Source organism: Centroberyx gerrardi, chromosome 12 (genome assembly GCF_048128805.1).
Source record: "Centroberyx gerrardi isolate f3 chromosome 12, fCenGer3.hap1.cur.20231027, whole genome shotgun sequence".
NCBI classification, from domain to species: domain Eukaryota; kingdom Metazoa; phylum Chordata; class Actinopteri; order Beryciformes; family Berycidae; genus Centroberyx; species Centroberyx gerrardi.
The window spans coordinates 8,161,906-8,178,962 of record NC_136008.1 but is presented as its reverse complement, the minus strand read 5'-3'; the positions used below and the strand labels follow the sequence as shown (position 1 = coordinate 8,178,962).

The window sequence follows — 17,057 nt, the reverse complement described above, 5'->3', positions numbered from 1 at the left end:
GAGCACGAGCACCACTTTGCATAATAGGTAAATTCATAAAGTGTTGCAGCAATCATCTGCCTTATATTATTTATTATTGTGTTATATGTCTATAAATCAAACAGAGATAAATTCTACATTAAAATAATAATACTAAAGTAGAAATAAGGGAGGCACTGTTTTGTGTAATTAGATGAGAGGTGTGGTCTCACGTGCACAATCAAGGCTTTTGACTCAGCACAGGTGAACTGCTCTCGCGCCCTGATGACAGTACCTGAGCAGCTCGAGCGCACCGGAGGATTCACAATCACTGCTGTGCAAGACTCCAAGGACATTTCTCAGCTTGTGGGCTTATGCTATGTTGGAAACAGAGTTAAAATTAACAAACTGTAATGCTTTGCTAAACGTAAGGTAGCCTATTCCGTTCTTAAGTTCGTGAGCTCCACGACTTTTTTTCGTGTTTTATTTTCAGTGAAATGACGTGGCTAAGTACAATTTTGCTGGCGTTGATGCTTAGCGTTACTTTTCAAGGTAAGCTTCACTAAATATCAAACTTGGTTCCGGAATTAAATTATCAAGACTAATGCGTAGCCTTGTTTGAAAAAATTAGATTAGGTTTTGCAAAACAAAGGAAAAATAGAGTTAGCCTAAGCCTATAATAGGTTTAGTAGATTCAGGATAAAATACGTGCATTTTAGCTCTTTTTCCCACCAGTGCACATTTCCTCCTTTTTAAACTAATTCCTTGTGTCCATGCTGACAGGTGCACACTGTGACCTGCAGGTTTCCCCCCCTGGCCCTACTCTGGTCAATGCCCAAGTTGGCAGAAATGTGACACTGGCTGTGTCCTTCAGTGGTGCTTCTGACCCTGTGGTTAGGTGGTTTATGGGTAATTTACCTGTGGTCACCTGGACTATTGGCTCCAGCACTCCCCCAGACATACCCAATGTCCACAATGAGGTGCTGAAGATCGAGCCAGATGGATCCCTTGTCTTTGTAAATGTGCAGCTTGACTACAGCAACAACTACACCATGGAGATAACAAAGTCTGGACTGGGCACAGCCTCTGCGAGTTTCATTCTGAAAGTATATGGTGAGTACATGATGGGGTTCTCACTTGGAGACGAGCTTCTGTAGCAGTGTTTTTCAAAGACTGGGGCAGGATTCAGTGGCTGGTTGCTGAAAATGGTTTGCCAACTTGTGGAGAAAATGGTTTCCAAAGCTGCTGGCTATGTTGCCAAAAGCTTCCTAAATTCCTGCAGTGAAGCTAGGCTGCATGACATATTATGTAAGTTTAGGATTTGAGCCAAACAACAGGGTAAAGGGATGTGCTGGTAGCTCAGCAGGCTGAGGCACACATCATGTACTGTGATGTTTGTTCAAATTCAGTTCAGAACCCTTGTCTCCTATCCTCTCTTTCCACAGTATACCATCTAATAAAGTACCATATTCATCTGTATTATACCTTATTTTGTCCTGTATTATTATAATATGCTTTGGCAACACTCAATACTACTTGATTCATGCCAATAAAGCTTTCTCTGAATCTGAAGAAGAAATGCCACGATATAATCTCTCAGGCAGCAGGGAGGCGTAGGGAGACTTTATCCTCTGGGCATCAATGAAGTTTCGCATTTTATTATCTTTCAAAATGGAGCTTGATTAGTACATTTGAATGGAAAGAAAGTTGAAGCACCATTGTTCTTGATGTTGTTTTGACTACAGTGTTTCATCCTCCTTTACCACTATCCGTCCACCTTTTGCTTTCACAGAATCCATCCAGAATGTGACTCTGAGCACACAGCCTGATTATGCCACGGAGGGAGTTGACAAGTTCACCCTGCAGTATAGCACGCTGCAAGGAGAGGCTGAGCAGTGGATGTGGTTCTTCAGTGGCGTGGAGATAAAGACCAACTCGCACTACTCGGTGGAGCAGAAGAGCCTTGTGATCAATCGGCCGAAACGAAACGACACCGGGCGATACACCTTGTTCCTGGCGAACCCCTTCAGCGATGTAACGACCCACAAGAATGTCACTGTGCTGTGTAAGAAGGAAGAGATTACTTTGAAAGACTTCACTATATCTGTCCTTACTGGACACTGTCTATACCACCATCTAAAACTGTCCTGCCTGTGGAAATGGGATCCCTCATTTTCTTACTTCCAGTGGTGGAAAAAGTACTCAAAACCTTAACTTAAGTAAAAGTAGCAACACCATAATGGAAAAATACTTTTTACATTAAATTAGGAGTTCTGCATTCAAAATTTTACCTAAGTAAAAGTATAGAAGTATTGGCAGTAAAATGTACTGAAGTATCAAAAGTAAAAGTACTCATTCTGAAGAACGGTCCCTTTCAAAGTGTTAAATTATTGATGCATTAACCTGTAAGAAGTATATTAATGTTGTAGCTCTAACTACTCTATATACTGTTGGTAGTTTGAACTCTATTTCATATGAGCTTATTGTTTGTTTTGCATGTAAAACCTTAGTAACTAGTACAGCCATCAGATAAATGTAGTGGAGTAAAAGTACAATATTTAAAAGTAAAAGTATATAAAGTCTCACAAAATGGAAATACTCAAGTAAAGTGCCAGTACCTCAAAATTGTACGCAAGTACAGTACTTGAGTTAATGTTACTGTCCACCTCTGCTTGCTTACACACTGATCTATGTAAAATCCATTTTACACCAGCTTGTGGAAAGTTTACTTGTATCTTAAATCTGGCACCCATGTCCCTCTCTCTTCGTAGATGGACCAGACGAGCCGATACTCGAGGCCAGTCCAGCGCAGTCCTTCTATGTGTCTGGGGATTCGCTCAGCCTCTCCTGTCAGGCAGAGGGATTCCCACAGCCGTCTGCGGAATGGGTCTTTGGTGGTCAGACGCTCTCTGATTCCCACAAAGGAGTCCTGAATCTGACCAATGTGCAGCCGAGTCAGGGGGGCGTGTACACCTGCAAGCTGCTCAATGAGAAGAGTGGAGCACGCCGCCAGAGGAACATGACTGTATACATTTATGGTATGTAGACGTATGTAGGAGTATTACAGTCTTTTGGGTATATTGTATTCATGTGAAAGGATGCAGCATTTTGCAAGTCCCTGTCTTAATGTCATACTTAAGTGTGTCTGGAAGAATATTATAATTGGGCTACACCAACAATAACAAGGTAACAGATTTGACTATATGCATGTCGCTCTTGTCATGTGAAAACCTTGTAAAGCCATTTCCATGTTTTCACTTTAATTGAAGGATTACATGGGCTTCTTGAAAAAATTCCTTGGGCTTATTAAACGCTTTCAAAACCCACTGGAGAAACTAAAAAACACATGGCGGGTAAAGCTAAAAACGAGGCTGCTGTGCCAATGCTTAGCTCCTGAAAAGCTGGCATTTTGGAGATACAAGATTTTCGCCTGACAGTGATTATATGTTTTATGTTTCAGTGCTTGCTTGATTCTAGTCAAATAATGATGCATAAACAATTCTCTCATTGGACAGAGAAGCCGCTGGGCAACCCGCTGTGCTCTGTGCATTCGGTGAATAACAATGACCTGCAGTACCACTGTCACTGGTCAGGGGGCGCTCCAAAGGCCCAGCTCTCCTTCCCAGCTCTGAGCAACAGCAGCAGTGGGGCTGGGCACCTCAGCCTGACTGTGACTGCTTCAGACGACCTCAATGGGAAAACCGTCACTTGCATTGCAGACCACCCTCTCCAGCAGAATAAGTGTAATATTACGGCACGTAAGTTTAAGGTTTTTTACTGGATCATTATTTGTCTAGAGGCTCAACAACCTGTTCTTCAAGAATACATTGTCTGCATAATGACCATTAGTGATTTCAGTTGCCAACCTTAAAGGATAAGTTTGGTGATTTTGGACCTATATACAGTAAAATTTGTCTTTTGCATACCTGTAGTATGTTACCCACAGAGAATATTTGCTCTGGAGTCAACTGTCGGTTGAAACGGCAAGCTCCATTGCTAGTTGCTTGTTCCTGATTAGTGAAAGTGTGCGGAATTGTGTCATGAAATCAGAGTTAATTTTAATTTATGCACTTTGCAACTTTCCCGTTTACTCTCAGCTCCCCTGTGGAGCTGATAAATGGCTTTTTTGGAGATATTTTGACATACTCCATTTGGACTCATTGTTAGCAGTGACAGGCCTAGCAACGGAGCTCAGATCCAAGTACCACAAGTATCTAAGAGACAAATTATATATAGGTCCAAAATTGCCAAATTTATCCTTTAAGTAAAACCTTATATTCCCCAGGTACTCCAGTGGAGTTCTTGCCAAGTGTCAGAACCACAGTTGACTTGGAGGGCAAAGTAGTGGTCACCATCCAGTGTATCAGTGAAGCCTCTCCTAAAGCTGTGGTCACATGGTCCAGAGGGAGCGAGGTTGTAACCAACGGGACAAAATACCAGATCAGCGCTGACACCACGCAGCTCAGGATTCGAGATTACAACATCAGCAGCTTTCTCCTCAAAAACTACACCTGTACCTGCCGCAACCCGCTGGGCAGCCAGAGAAGGGACACTCTGCTGCAAGGTCTGAGGAAATGTTTGCTTTGGACTACAGTCTGTTTGTCACAATACATACTGCAGGTTACAACACAGCCTTTATTTGTGCTGTCTTCAAATACTGAGGAATCTGTTGCCTTCAAATTCTAATTTGGAGTACTAGCGTTACCAGAGTGGAGAGGCACAATGGAGCCTCAGACGGAGAGCTAAGTAATACCTGAGATTGCTCTTTCCCTTTAAACAAAGCTCCATAGTCTCAGTATACCCCCCCATTCTTGCCCCCTCTCTCTCTCGATCTCCCTCTCCAACCTCTCTCTCTCCAGGACCGACCATCTCAGATTCCAGTCTGTTCTCTAATCAAGATGGAACCGTCATCACGCTGACCTGGGAGGTCCCGCCTACCTCTGTCGTTACAGGTAAGGCAGCTATTGCTCTGGGATGGCGGTTGTGCAAGGTTCCAGATTAATTTGTTTCGACGGGAATATCTCTTAACATCACACGGAAACCCAACCTTCCTGTTTTGAGTTCGTACGTATCAGCAAAAACTGCCCAGGAAGAATGACAGCACAGTGTTGAAAGCAGAAACTCTAAACATAGAAGATAGGGGTGTAAATATTGCTTAATGTGTGAAGCCACTGGCTTCACACATTAAAACAGTGTTGTGTGTTGGGAAAAAATGTCGAAACTATTCTGGTAGGCAAATGTCAGTTTTTGTTGACTTGTCAGTCACTCTCTCACTCTGTATAGAATAACAAGGTTTTTCCTCATCAAAGAGGACTGTATATTGATCAATACAGTGTTTGGCCACAATCTAGTCAGGTGACGGGTCAGGGATTTCTTTGCTCTTATCCTACTGGCTTAAATCAGAAAAATAAAAACAAGACTAAACACAATCACATGTGCTCCTACTAAGGTTTTGACATCCAAATGAAAGGACCAGATCTCCTCAGTGACAATCATAACGGCAGTCAAACTAAGGGCGGCTCAAATGAATATCGCTCCATTCAGCGGAAACCCGGCTCTGCTCGGAGCGCGGACGTCTCGGTCCTGGATCCCAAATCAATATACAGGTTTCGGGTCATCCCCCGAGCTGGAATGACTGAGGGAGAACCGTCCGAGACCCACAGAATTGGACCAGGTATGATATATTACCATATCGTGTGGAAGCGTCACCTATTTTATAAAAGGGCTGATTCATGGTACCACAGCAAAATCCTTGGTTTCGGTGTGTTCTGGTGATATTAGGTGAGGGGCTGAGCGGCCCGGCAATTGCCGGCATTGCAGCTGGAATTCCCTGCAGCCTCCTCTTCCTCCTCCTCCTCATCGGCCTCATCTACTTCTGTGTCTACTACTTCAAGAAGAAAAGTAACCATCCTTCATCACCACCAAATCTGAATCTAGTTTTCAAACATGGTGACATTTTTTTAACATTATGACAACTTGTAACATTCAGTGTTGAGTTTTTTTGACATTCCTTCTGTGTTTCTTAGGTCGGCAGACAAGATATCCAGTGTCCAGAGCAGTTGAGAAGGTTGGATTCACAATCGCCTCATTCATTCGGCACAAAAAATGTTCAGGAATTTTGTTTTGGTGGCATCAGTGCAGACACACACTAGCAAGTTAGTTACAATTCATAGAGACAAACATAGTGTAGCGACAGCAACACCTCAGAGTGCAAGATATACGATAGACGGACTCTACTTATCACACTCCAAATACACTATCACAAAAGTTTGGACAACACATTTTTTGTTATTTTTACTATTTTCCACATTTAGAATAATAGTAAAGACATCAAAACTATGAAATGACACAAATGGAATTATGCAGTGAGCAAAAAAGTGTTAAACAAATCAAAACTATCTTATTTTAGATTCTTTAAAGTAGCCGCCCTTTGCCTTGATGGAAAGTCAAAGGCTTTGGAAAGAAATTCATACATAGGCATCAACTTCATTATTTATATTTGTCTAAGAAACACATTTCACACATTTAAGCATAAGCCTTTAGATCAAAATGGCTTTAAGATCATGAAAAACATAGTACATTCAATCAGGTGTGTCTTTTGACTGGTAGTGTATATATTCAGCATTAGAATTTACACAAGTTGGCAAATAAATTCTGCGTCTGTGCTTTTGGACGGTTGTTTGAGCTTCATTCTCTTCACCCACAGGCAGTGGTGACACAACCAGATATAACTCCTCATAAGTTGTTGACAGGCGGGCTGAAGTCTCCCCCTGATTACAACATATTACATCACGTAGGTACCATGGCTAATAAAAGATACCTAAGTGGAAGATTGTTTGTTTTGTTTTGTCGATGTACAAATGAACAAGCGTGTGTCTGTTTTCTTTCAGGCTCCGTCTGAAAGATCAGTGGCTCTCCCCACATTCGTCCCTCCTCCGCCTGTGAGATTTGCAACAACTGTCTGAAGGACAAATAATATTCTGTTGTGTATGTTAATGTTTTGCATGCCATGCTTTTGTTTTTTTAATGTGTTGTCTTTTAATGTATCATATTTTATATATTTATATCATTGCCATTTTAACTAGACGAAGCTGGTCAGTGGCATACACTATTGATTCCATTGATAAATACTACTTGTGCAATCATCCTGTGTAATAATAATATTTTAAATGTGTCAATTTGTAACAGTATTTATATACAATAAATCAAATTTTAACTTTGTATCAATGACTTTATTTAGCCATATTTTGAGGCAAGCCCAGTTGCTGAAGTCAGTTTCCTGTTTTTGAGCGTATAGCGATGATTCTATTGCTGGAATTACAGGATGTCCTATGGTAAACTTTTCATGATAATAGATATTTCAAGAAATCCCTTCCTCTTGTTATTCACTATAGTTTCACAAGTTCATGACAGTTCATTTAAACCACAGATATAACCATATGGTTCTGCTTTCATATCCACACATCACACTTTGCACCAAAAATATCTTTCCCTGCCACTGTCGGATCAATTTTACCTAATGTTATCGAAATGGCTTTATCAGTATTTGATTCATGATTTCATTTTCTGCAATGGGTGTATTGATTTCTGTATTTGCATTCTTTGTGTTTTTTTTATGTTACATATTTGTCATCTTGTTTTTAAAAAATTTTTTTTTTTAGGTGAGATGTGCTTAAAAGTCTGTTGTTTTGTTTTGGACAAAACAGGTGCAGTTATACTTTCCCCTCTGTTTCAGCATCTTTATATGCTCAAATAAAGAAAAAATAATTTGGACTTCCTATAGCTGATACATTGCTCCTGGTATCGTGTTGTGCATTTTTGAACTAACCAAATGTTTGGGACATACTGATAGTGATGAAAAATGATACTTTGTTCATATCACTCGGCCTTGAGCATGACTTGGCTGTAACATTTTGCTTCCTTCCATTCGGTGGCCTATTGTTGAGGTAATCTCTCTTTGTCACTCTCATGCTATGATTGATCTTTAGCTGAATGTCTGAGACTTTAGTGTCTATATAGGACTACAGCTGGTCCTTGGCGCATGTATGTCAAATGTTTTTGGTTTTAATGTGAGGAGGTTGCGAAATTGGTTTGACCACATGAAAAAGCAGAAGAGGATTACATGTGAAGAGATAGTGTGGAAAAACGTTTCATCCATCATCAACAGAGGGTACAAAGAACATCTGAGGTAAGTGCATTTTCATAATGTCATGATATTAAATTATACATTGGGCTGAATGTGGAGAATATGAAAAAACATGTTTACACTTCAAATAGATGGATCAATTCCAAACTTGTAATACACTTCCCAACCACAAAAGTTGTCTTTCCATTTTTCCTCACATTATATTCTGTAGAATTCACTGCATAAGTGTTATATTGTTATTTCCCATTATGCTTCCCAGGTAATGACCATGGGCTTTCATAGAGGACCTCACTTCCTTGTCATTCAAGGTATTTTTTCCTGAGAAAACAATTTATTCACAATTTTTAGCCAATTTTCTTTTTAGCTTTACAGTACAGTTCTCAAAATACTTGGAACTGTGATCTACTACCGAGAGGAGTGATTTATGTGGATGCAGTACTTGCCATGACAGAGATAGCAGGAGATGAAGCGTTTTTCTCAGGATGTCATTTTGTTCTCTCCATGGACCTGATGTTCTGTTTATCATAACCCTCCTGCTGTGTGCCTTACCATTATATCCAGTGGTGGAAAGAGTTCTAGAATGTCCTACTCAAGTAGAAGTGTTACATTCCTGGTATTTTACTTAAATAGAGGTAAAAGTACTAGTGTAAAAAGCTACTGAAGTAAAAGTAAAAAGTAGCTCATTTAAAATGTACTCCGAGTAAATGTTATGGAGTTACTTTTTTTTTTTTTTTTTTTTTTTTTTTTTTTTTAGAAAAAAGAACATTGTGATCTTTCCCATGCAATTCTCAAAGGACAAGAGGACAGAGTTCAAACTAGGTTCTATTAATTGGAAAAATTGGAAATTACAAAATAAAGTGCACAAACAAAGTAAAGCCAGATTACTCTTCCCTTCTTTGCTGACTGACAGTTCAACTTTGAATGCTTCCACAATTGGCCAATTTACTAGTGTCCAGTTCTGTTGCTTATAGAGAGCCACAAAATTTGTACTCTGTAAAGGATGTGATTCAAAATGTAGTGAACTACAATACTTAAGTAAAATGTACTTAAGTAAAAAATTACTGACTTAAAACGCAATACTAAAAAAGGACAAATACACCAAAAAGCTACTCAATTAGGCTACAGTAACAGGAGTAAATGTAATTAGTTACTTCCACCAATCATATTTGGATATTATATTATATCCCATCATTCTCTCATTAACATTCACCTTGATCAGCTGCCCTTCTGTTTCCAGTGATGTGGAGCGTACTGGTGATGGGTGACAAGTGGGGAGTCACCCTGCCGAGCCAGGTATCTGCCTTGACAGGGTCTTGTGCGGTCGTCCCGTGTTCCTTCACCCACCCGACCTCTCACACCCCCCGTGACGCCTCCTGGTACCTCTACTCCAAGATGCCCAGAAACTACCCCTTGGTCTACAGCAGCGCACGGCCCAAAGCTGTAGAGGAGCACTTCAGAGGCAGAACCAAGCTGCTGGGAAACGTCCCCAACGGTACCTGCACCTTGCTGATCACCGACGTGACGGCACAGCACAATGGAGAGGCGATCTATCCTTGGATTGATGACGCCGGGTTTAAATTCTACCAGAAGTCGGTGACCCTGGTAGTCTCAGGTCAGCTTGCATTAAAGTACCTCAAGAATGTCTTTAAATCAAAGGGTGTGATTATGAGCAATCCTCGGGGGAAAAGAAAACTCATCCTCTTTTAAATGTGTACTTGAAATTAGGGGTATGGTTGAAATCAACATCACAATAATCATAAGAATGTTTCAATACATGTCATGGCTTAGGTATGCAAAATCACATGTTCATCGCATTGACCCGCATGGTATTGTTAAGTGTGATGTCACATAAAACAATGATATTTTCTAATAATATTCCTTGTTTCATACCTAATTTTGTCAGAGTTTAAATTAAATGTGCTTGTTATCATCAACTTAGACAGAATTGTGTATCACGATATCACAATATCATCATCATATCACGATATGATTCCACTGGAAGACGCTAAACAATAATATTGAATTATTGCTCAGCCCTACTTGAAATGTTGTGAAATTCATCAAATTTGTGTCCTCTACCTTTTGAAAGTATACTTTTCTCTTACGTGTTTATATTTTGTCTCTGCTGACTTTTTTTGTTTTTATAGGAACAGCAACTAAACCAGCGATGACAGTCAGTGAGGAGCTTGTGGCGGGAGGTGCTGTCAGGGTTTCCTGTGAGGTCAGTCACTCCTGCCCCTTAGCTCCTCCCTCCCTCTCCTTTGGGAAGCACAGGGGCGAGGTAGCAGTGAGGAACGCAGACGAGGGAGACGGACGCTGGCGCTCGCTCTCAACTATAACGTTCACTGCCAAAGCAGAGGATCATGGGAAGGCAGTGGAGTGTACGGTCACACACCCAGGAGGACAGACTGCCACCGAGGACACGGTGCTCAACGTGAGCTGTGAGTCCAAGCCAGTGTTACATACTGTACATTACCCTGATACTGTCAACCTGCTTTTGTTGTGGAAATACCCGCATTGAAAAAGAGAGAAGAGTCAGATGTGTGTGTCTCTCACTGGTTGGGGCCATTCGTGGATTGAATTGAGAATGCATGGTAAATTCCAATTCAGTTCCTGGAGTTGGAATTGGAATGTCACCCAGCTCCAAGGAAACAGAATTGGAATTGAATTGGAATGACAGGAAACTGAATTCCATTAAATTCCATGAAATTCCACTTCTAAGAGAGTTTGTCTTGACTTGCTAAACATTATAAATCAAACATTATGAATCAAATAAAAGAACGTTAAACAAATCAAATGCATTCAATCATAATGTATGTATTACAATATCATGTTATGCTTTAACATTTTATGATATATTCAGTATAATCTCAGATATGTGGTAAGAAAAAACAAAGAAAACATGAATTTCACTAAACTTCCTGAAATTCCAATTCACTTCCAATTTCTCAGTGGAATTGGAATTGATGAGTTCATTCATGAATTGACCCCAACGCTGACCATTGCCACCATGCGGTGATCAGGTGCTGAGAATAGGTGTTAGATCTATGCAGTAGATGGGGCCATTTTGCAATGACAAATACCTCCGTTACATTTAGACTTAGCTGTTAGGATGATGGGGGATGAAATTACCGGAACTTGTCATTGCTTTGATTAAATTGCGACTGGACTATGCCACTGTTGTTGTTGTTGCTTTTTGTCTGTCTGACTGTTTCTTTCTCTTACTCTCCTTTTCTTCCTTGTTTTTCATCTGAGATTATTTATGATTTTTCTGAATGTAAAGCTGGTGCCATTGCTCCAAAGTAAAAAGGGAACCTTGATCTCAATGTGACCTGGATAATAACAGGTTAAATACCAACATCAATTTAAAGATTTAGCTGCTAGTATAAGGAAGGAAACCCACAGTGACCTACACTTGGCTTGTGTGATGAACACCAAAATGAGGAAGAGCGCTAAAGTGGTATATTGCAGCGGATGTGTCTCTAGCATGCGCAACAAACGCTGACCTTGCATGCGAGATAATGTGCCACAGTTACATTTCTATTTGGTCCTACAGTTGCATCATCACTACCTCCCTGTCTCCTTTTTTTTTTTTAAATTTCAGATTCTCCCAAGTCTGCGAACGTCTCTGCAGACAAGTCAGTGGTTCAGGTTGGTACAAATGTGTCCCTAGCATGTACCAGTGATGCTAATCCCCCTGCCAGCTCCTTCATATGGTACAGTCTGAAGGATGGACTTCTCACCGCTCTGAACCAGAGTGCAGAAACCATCACAGTCACCGTCCTGGACTCTGATGAGAACATATTTCACTGCACAGCGGTCAACACTCTGGGCAGGGCCAGCTCTTCAGCTGCTTTTGTGGTTACAGCAGAATGTGAGTTCTCCCTAATTGGGTTGAATCGATCCTATGTAAAATAATACTCATTGCTTTCACATTCAAATATTGACCCAAATCATCCATGACATGACAATTAATCACGCACTATTGTTTGAACTCAGATGAGCCAGCCGTTTTGCCCGAGTCCAGCTGCTCCTACCACGTTGGCCACATGGTTTGCAGGTGTGCTGTCAAGGCTTGTCCGTTGGCAGCAGTGTACTGGATGGTAGATGGACAACCCCGAGTCTCCACCTCTGCCTCAACAGTCTCTCCCCTGAATCACACAGTAGAGGAGACCTGGTCCACTGCAGGTGCTGCTGAGAACACGTCTGTGAGCTGTGTGGTCAACAACACCCATGGTCAGCATGAAGTTCTCCTGTCAGTCTTTGTAAAAGGTAGTGAAACATTTCAAAATCCCGTCACCTCCTCTCACACTCTTCCCAGCCCTTGACTGTGCCATATACTTTTTCATTAGTGATGGGACGATCTGCTTATCTCACCATACGTTTCGATACACAATATGGGATTCACGATTCGATACAACCACGATACGATGTAATCAATCAAAGTTCAATGACAACAAAGTCTGACTGTGTAGAATTATGTTTATTTCTGAGCCACAAATCTTTCTAACAATGGTATTGGCTTGCTAGAATGTAATCAACAATTTAAAAGTGTCATTAAAAAGTGCAAATAGTATAATTTGCATGGAAATCTTGTGAAATAGTGATGGGCACACCGTCTCATTTGTGATTACTACTATTTTTTCATTTGTGTATTTTCCAGCCCGTCCAACCAACGTGTCCATTGACCAGTCACCGGCCCGCCCCATGGTGGGAGAGACTGCCACGCTCTTCTGCCGGGGTCAGGGCCACCCTCCACTGAGCCTCTTCAGATGGTACCTTGTGCAGGGGGAGCGTAGCATCCAGCTCAGGGAGAGTTCAGAGCGTCTCAGCCTCCCAGATCTGACCAGAGACACCAGATCCTTCCGCTGTTTGGCCGGGAATGAGATGGGAGAGACCGAATCTCCAATCACGGTGGTGAATGTGGAATGTATGCGCTACTAGAAGGATGTATCCACCCTAAAATCTAGTTAAAATATGCTATTTCTATGATTAAGAGCGATTTACAGAGTTTAGCATGTACAACTCTCTCCCAAATCTCTAGTTTAACCAAGAATATAACAGTGATGCCATCAAGTGACATTTTCTGGTGATCTCTTAATTCTAGCCTATTCATGCACACAAATCTTAACTAAACTGTCCTGAGTCATAGGAATAGAATGTGCCTGATTCTGTTTTAAAGGGGCAATAAGCATAGAACAAAATGACCATAATGTATAATATATCAGCTATGAAGGCTAAAACGCCTTGTTCTCAAGGCAAAAGTAGAAATAACTGCCTCGCGGTTGTATGCCTCCGCCAATAAACTTTGTTTTATCATTGCAAGGACAGTCTTTATTTATTGAACATATATAATTAATGTGATGATCAGGTCAACTTAAAGGATTTTGGTGTCTGCAAAAGTAAGTGACAGCACTTTTTGTAGAATGACCCAAGATCGTTTTCTCAGCTACAGTGGTAAGCAAAACATTATGATGTCACAGTGAAGTTGACCTTTGAACTTTTGGATATAAAATGTCATCACTTCATCATTTTATCCTATTAGACATTTGTGTGAAATTTTGTCATAATTAGCGTATGAATTCTTGAGTTATGGCCAAAAACGTCTTTTGTGAGGTCACAGTGACCTTGACCTTTGACCTTTGACAACCAAATTCTAATCAGTTCATCCTTGAGTCCAAGTGGACGTTTGTGCCAAATTTGAAGAAATTCCCTCAAGGCATTCCTGAGATATCGCGTTCACGAGAATGGGACGGACGTACGGACGACAACCTGAAAACATAATGCCTCCGGCCACGACTGTTGCCGCCGCGGAGGCATAAAAAAGCAGTATTATGATTACAGTACTTATATACTTATGAGACGTACTTATATAGCATCGTGATATATTACATTGTATTTATTGTTGTCAATTACAGGTCATCAACACAAGGGGATGGGAGGGGTGGGGGTGCTGTGCCAGAGACCTGTGTAGGAGGAAATAAGTCAATAAAGTTTAATCTATTACTTAGTGCCCATTGAAAGTGGATTTACAAAACATAACATAATATCAATCTCTCTCTCTCTCTTTTTCTCTCTCTCTGTCTCAGATGCCCCAGTTATCTTGTCACAGTCATCATGTTCGGTGGTAGATGAGGCCATCAGGTGTGAGTGTGTGGTGGATTCACGTCCGGCGGCCAGCGTCGTCTGGACGCCGCTGAACACAGACCATAATCAGACGCTCAATATCACCTCTCAGCTCAACGGGAGGATCTTGACATCAATTCTCACCGGACCAAAGAGCACAAACATGAGTGATGATATCCTCTGCAATACGACCAATGAGCATGGAAGTACTTCCCACAAACTTTCAATTCGAGGCAAGTGATCCTTACGCTTTGCATTTGCACTACTTTGCCCTAACTAAGCTGCTGTTTTAAATCCCATTTACGATGGCATTATTATTTATCTGTGGCAGGTGAATCGTCTTTGCTGTCAACAATCTATGGAGGAGTTGTATTTGTATTGGTGCTAGTACTTGGTAGTACTTTATTTTGGAAATTCTACACCACCAAAAGGCAAGTGTAGAGATTACATGTACCAAAACAGACTGTATAGAGATGGCATATCACAAATTATTGATATAAAATTCACTGCTTGTTTATATGTGGTGAACACAGGGGTGCAAGACATGTTGATTACACCATGGAGGAAGTGGAGCTGAAGCAGGCACTAGAGGTGACTTATGCAAATATAAGCCATGGCAAAAAGCCAGGTAAAGCATGTTCGTAGTAGCGTATCACAACAAGACTAAACACCTCTCTACACACGTGCAGTTTAAAAGCAGCGCTCTTCTACTCCCAGTCATACAATATATTGAAAGCATCTTTACACACATCACTTGTGAAAATCTTTAGGCTGTTATATAATGGATAATGGCATCACTTTCTGTGTTTTCTCAGGTGTCCCAGAGGGCAGAGTTCACTGGATATGACACTCAAAGCCAGTTTGACTGACCAGCAAACAACTGGGATGTAATCATAAGTTTTTGTGTCACTTGATTTAAAAAAAAAAATTAAAAAAACAGTAATATGGCAAATGCATTAGCAGCTGTGACTGCCTTGACGTCTGCAAGCTATTAAAGTATGTTGCAACTTGTCTGCTGACTTGCTGTGTTAATGCTGATACTCTAAATAGGTGTCAGTTTTTAATAAATTTTTACTGTGCAATACTGGCTGTGCAGTGTTTTATTGTCAGTGCAACGCTACCGCAATGTCATTCCTAATTTAAGGTGAAGGTGTAGAGTGAACTCTGCATGTGGTGTGTGTTAGACGGACTTTATTAAGCAGCCGTTTGGTCATGTGTCAGTTCTAAGCGTGTATCTGTCCCCATGACCACACCCAGCCACGCTGAAAGAAAGTGTGCGCTTCAGCATGTTGCATTGACCGCAGCAGTACTGCAAGCCTTTGCACATCCACAGTTCCAGAATGCCTAATACAACAACAGACAAGGACTGTGGCACACCGGCCTCGTCCCCCAACACTCTCACCCTCCCCCACACACACACACCCACCCACACCCCATGCCCCCAAAATACTCCCATCTAGTTCGGTGTGAAAGGGTCACGTGCCTTTTTGCCCACCAGCTCAAGTGCATTTGTTCCGTGCTGATTGTTTTAAAGGATTTTGCCTCCATCAACAGAAAAGTGGAGGGGATAACTTTTTGGAATTCAGCCTAGGGGGTCCTCTTTGACGTTTCGCTCACTCCGGGCTTGCACTCTCTCTCTCACTCTTTCCCTGAGGAAAGGCTGATACTTAAGAGGGTTTATTTATCCTGAAGAATTCAGGTAAGATGTAGTCCGGGTCTTTTGTTTACATCTGATGCTACTGTGAGCCAATTGGGTGATAAGTATAGGGAGGAAAATAATAGAGTAGAAAGCATGTCATGGTATGTGTCACACAGGTGGGCCAAGAGGGCCTTCGCCATGTGATATGGGCAAGCTTTCAGGATTTAAGCTCAAATTATTTAAATGTAATGTACTTTATTAGTATAAATGCATGCATGCTTCAGACAGGATAGTGTTCTTGTGATGCTAGCTCATTATTTTTACAAGCTTTTTGCCTTTTGTAATTTTAGACGTTTAGATGTTTGTTATTATTACATACATGATGCATTTTAAGAAGGTTAAAGGTTACTTTCACATATACAGATAGTACCAAAGAGTGTTGATGCTGGGTGATGTATGGTTTGTCTGATGGCTGAGAGCAAAATGGACACAGCTGTGTGACATGTCCTGCTGATCTTTGAAATGCTGATTGGTTTGACCCATTCACATCAACTAGTTGTTTTGATACTTAAAAAACATTATGGCTAACTACAGTTTGTATAGCCACAGAGAACAGCAGGGTTTAGCCTGTTTTTGATATAAAGTAAGATTTTCTTAGAGGAGTTGGGATGATTATTGTTCCTGTCTTATGTAAGCTAAGAGTCTATTTATTTGCACACAGAAAAAATCTTTAAAAAAATTGCATTTGCTGATATTTAAGCTGCTATCATCCTCCTTTCCCTTCAAAACTTCATTGAACATGGTTCGATTCTAGGCTGCATATGTATCAGCTAGCAGCATTTGTCTCAGCATTGTGATGTGGGTTGACCCTACACTTGTTTTCTGATCTGGTTACTGTTATGTGTGGTTGTAGTGGGAGGGTTGTTGTTCACAGCTTGTTCACATGCAGTGATGGATGTAAGATAATACGTTTACATAGGAAGTGTAGTAGAAAGTGTTGCTGATTGTGTTGACATTTTCAGTTTAAATTTGGTCAGAGCCAACAGCTCTCAAGAAAAGCGTTCTACTGTCTGCGCATTGTTGTTTAAACTGCCTGTGTAGTCAAGACAAATTAATATGCATTTTCATGTGTTACTAGCAGTGGTATGACAAGTCAGACATGCATTTTGAGGGTTCTTTGACAATTCC

General features: G+C 41.0%; 1 protein-coding gene across 2 annotated transcripts; it reads left to right on the top strand.

Annotated features, from left to right (window-relative positions):
* The first annotated feature begins 275 nt into the window (after positions 1-275).
* Positions 276-7,717, top strand: vsig10l (V-set and immunoglobulin domain containing 10 like). 2 transcript variants are annotated; one of them, XM_071926643.2, is made up of 12 exons: positions 276-510; positions 742-1,071; positions 1,751-2,023; positions 2,730-2,996; positions 3,474-3,716; positions 4,244-4,522; positions 4,818-4,910; positions 5,408-5,632; positions 5,740-5,859; positions 5,985-6,025; positions 6,665-6,751; positions 6,849-7,717. In XM_071926643.2, the coding sequence occupies exons 1-12, from the start codon at positions 456-458 to the stop codon at positions 6,921-6,923; spliced, it is 2,088 nt and encodes a 695-aa protein (XP_071782744.2). In that variant the 5' UTR covers positions 276-455; the 3' UTR covers positions 6,924-7,717. The 2 variants fall into 2 exon arrangements, with proteins under 2 accessions (XP_071782744.2, XP_071782745.2); XM_071926644.2 differs by having other exon boundaries at positions 6,665-6,755.
* Positions 7,718-17,057: the final 9,340 nt, after the last annotated feature.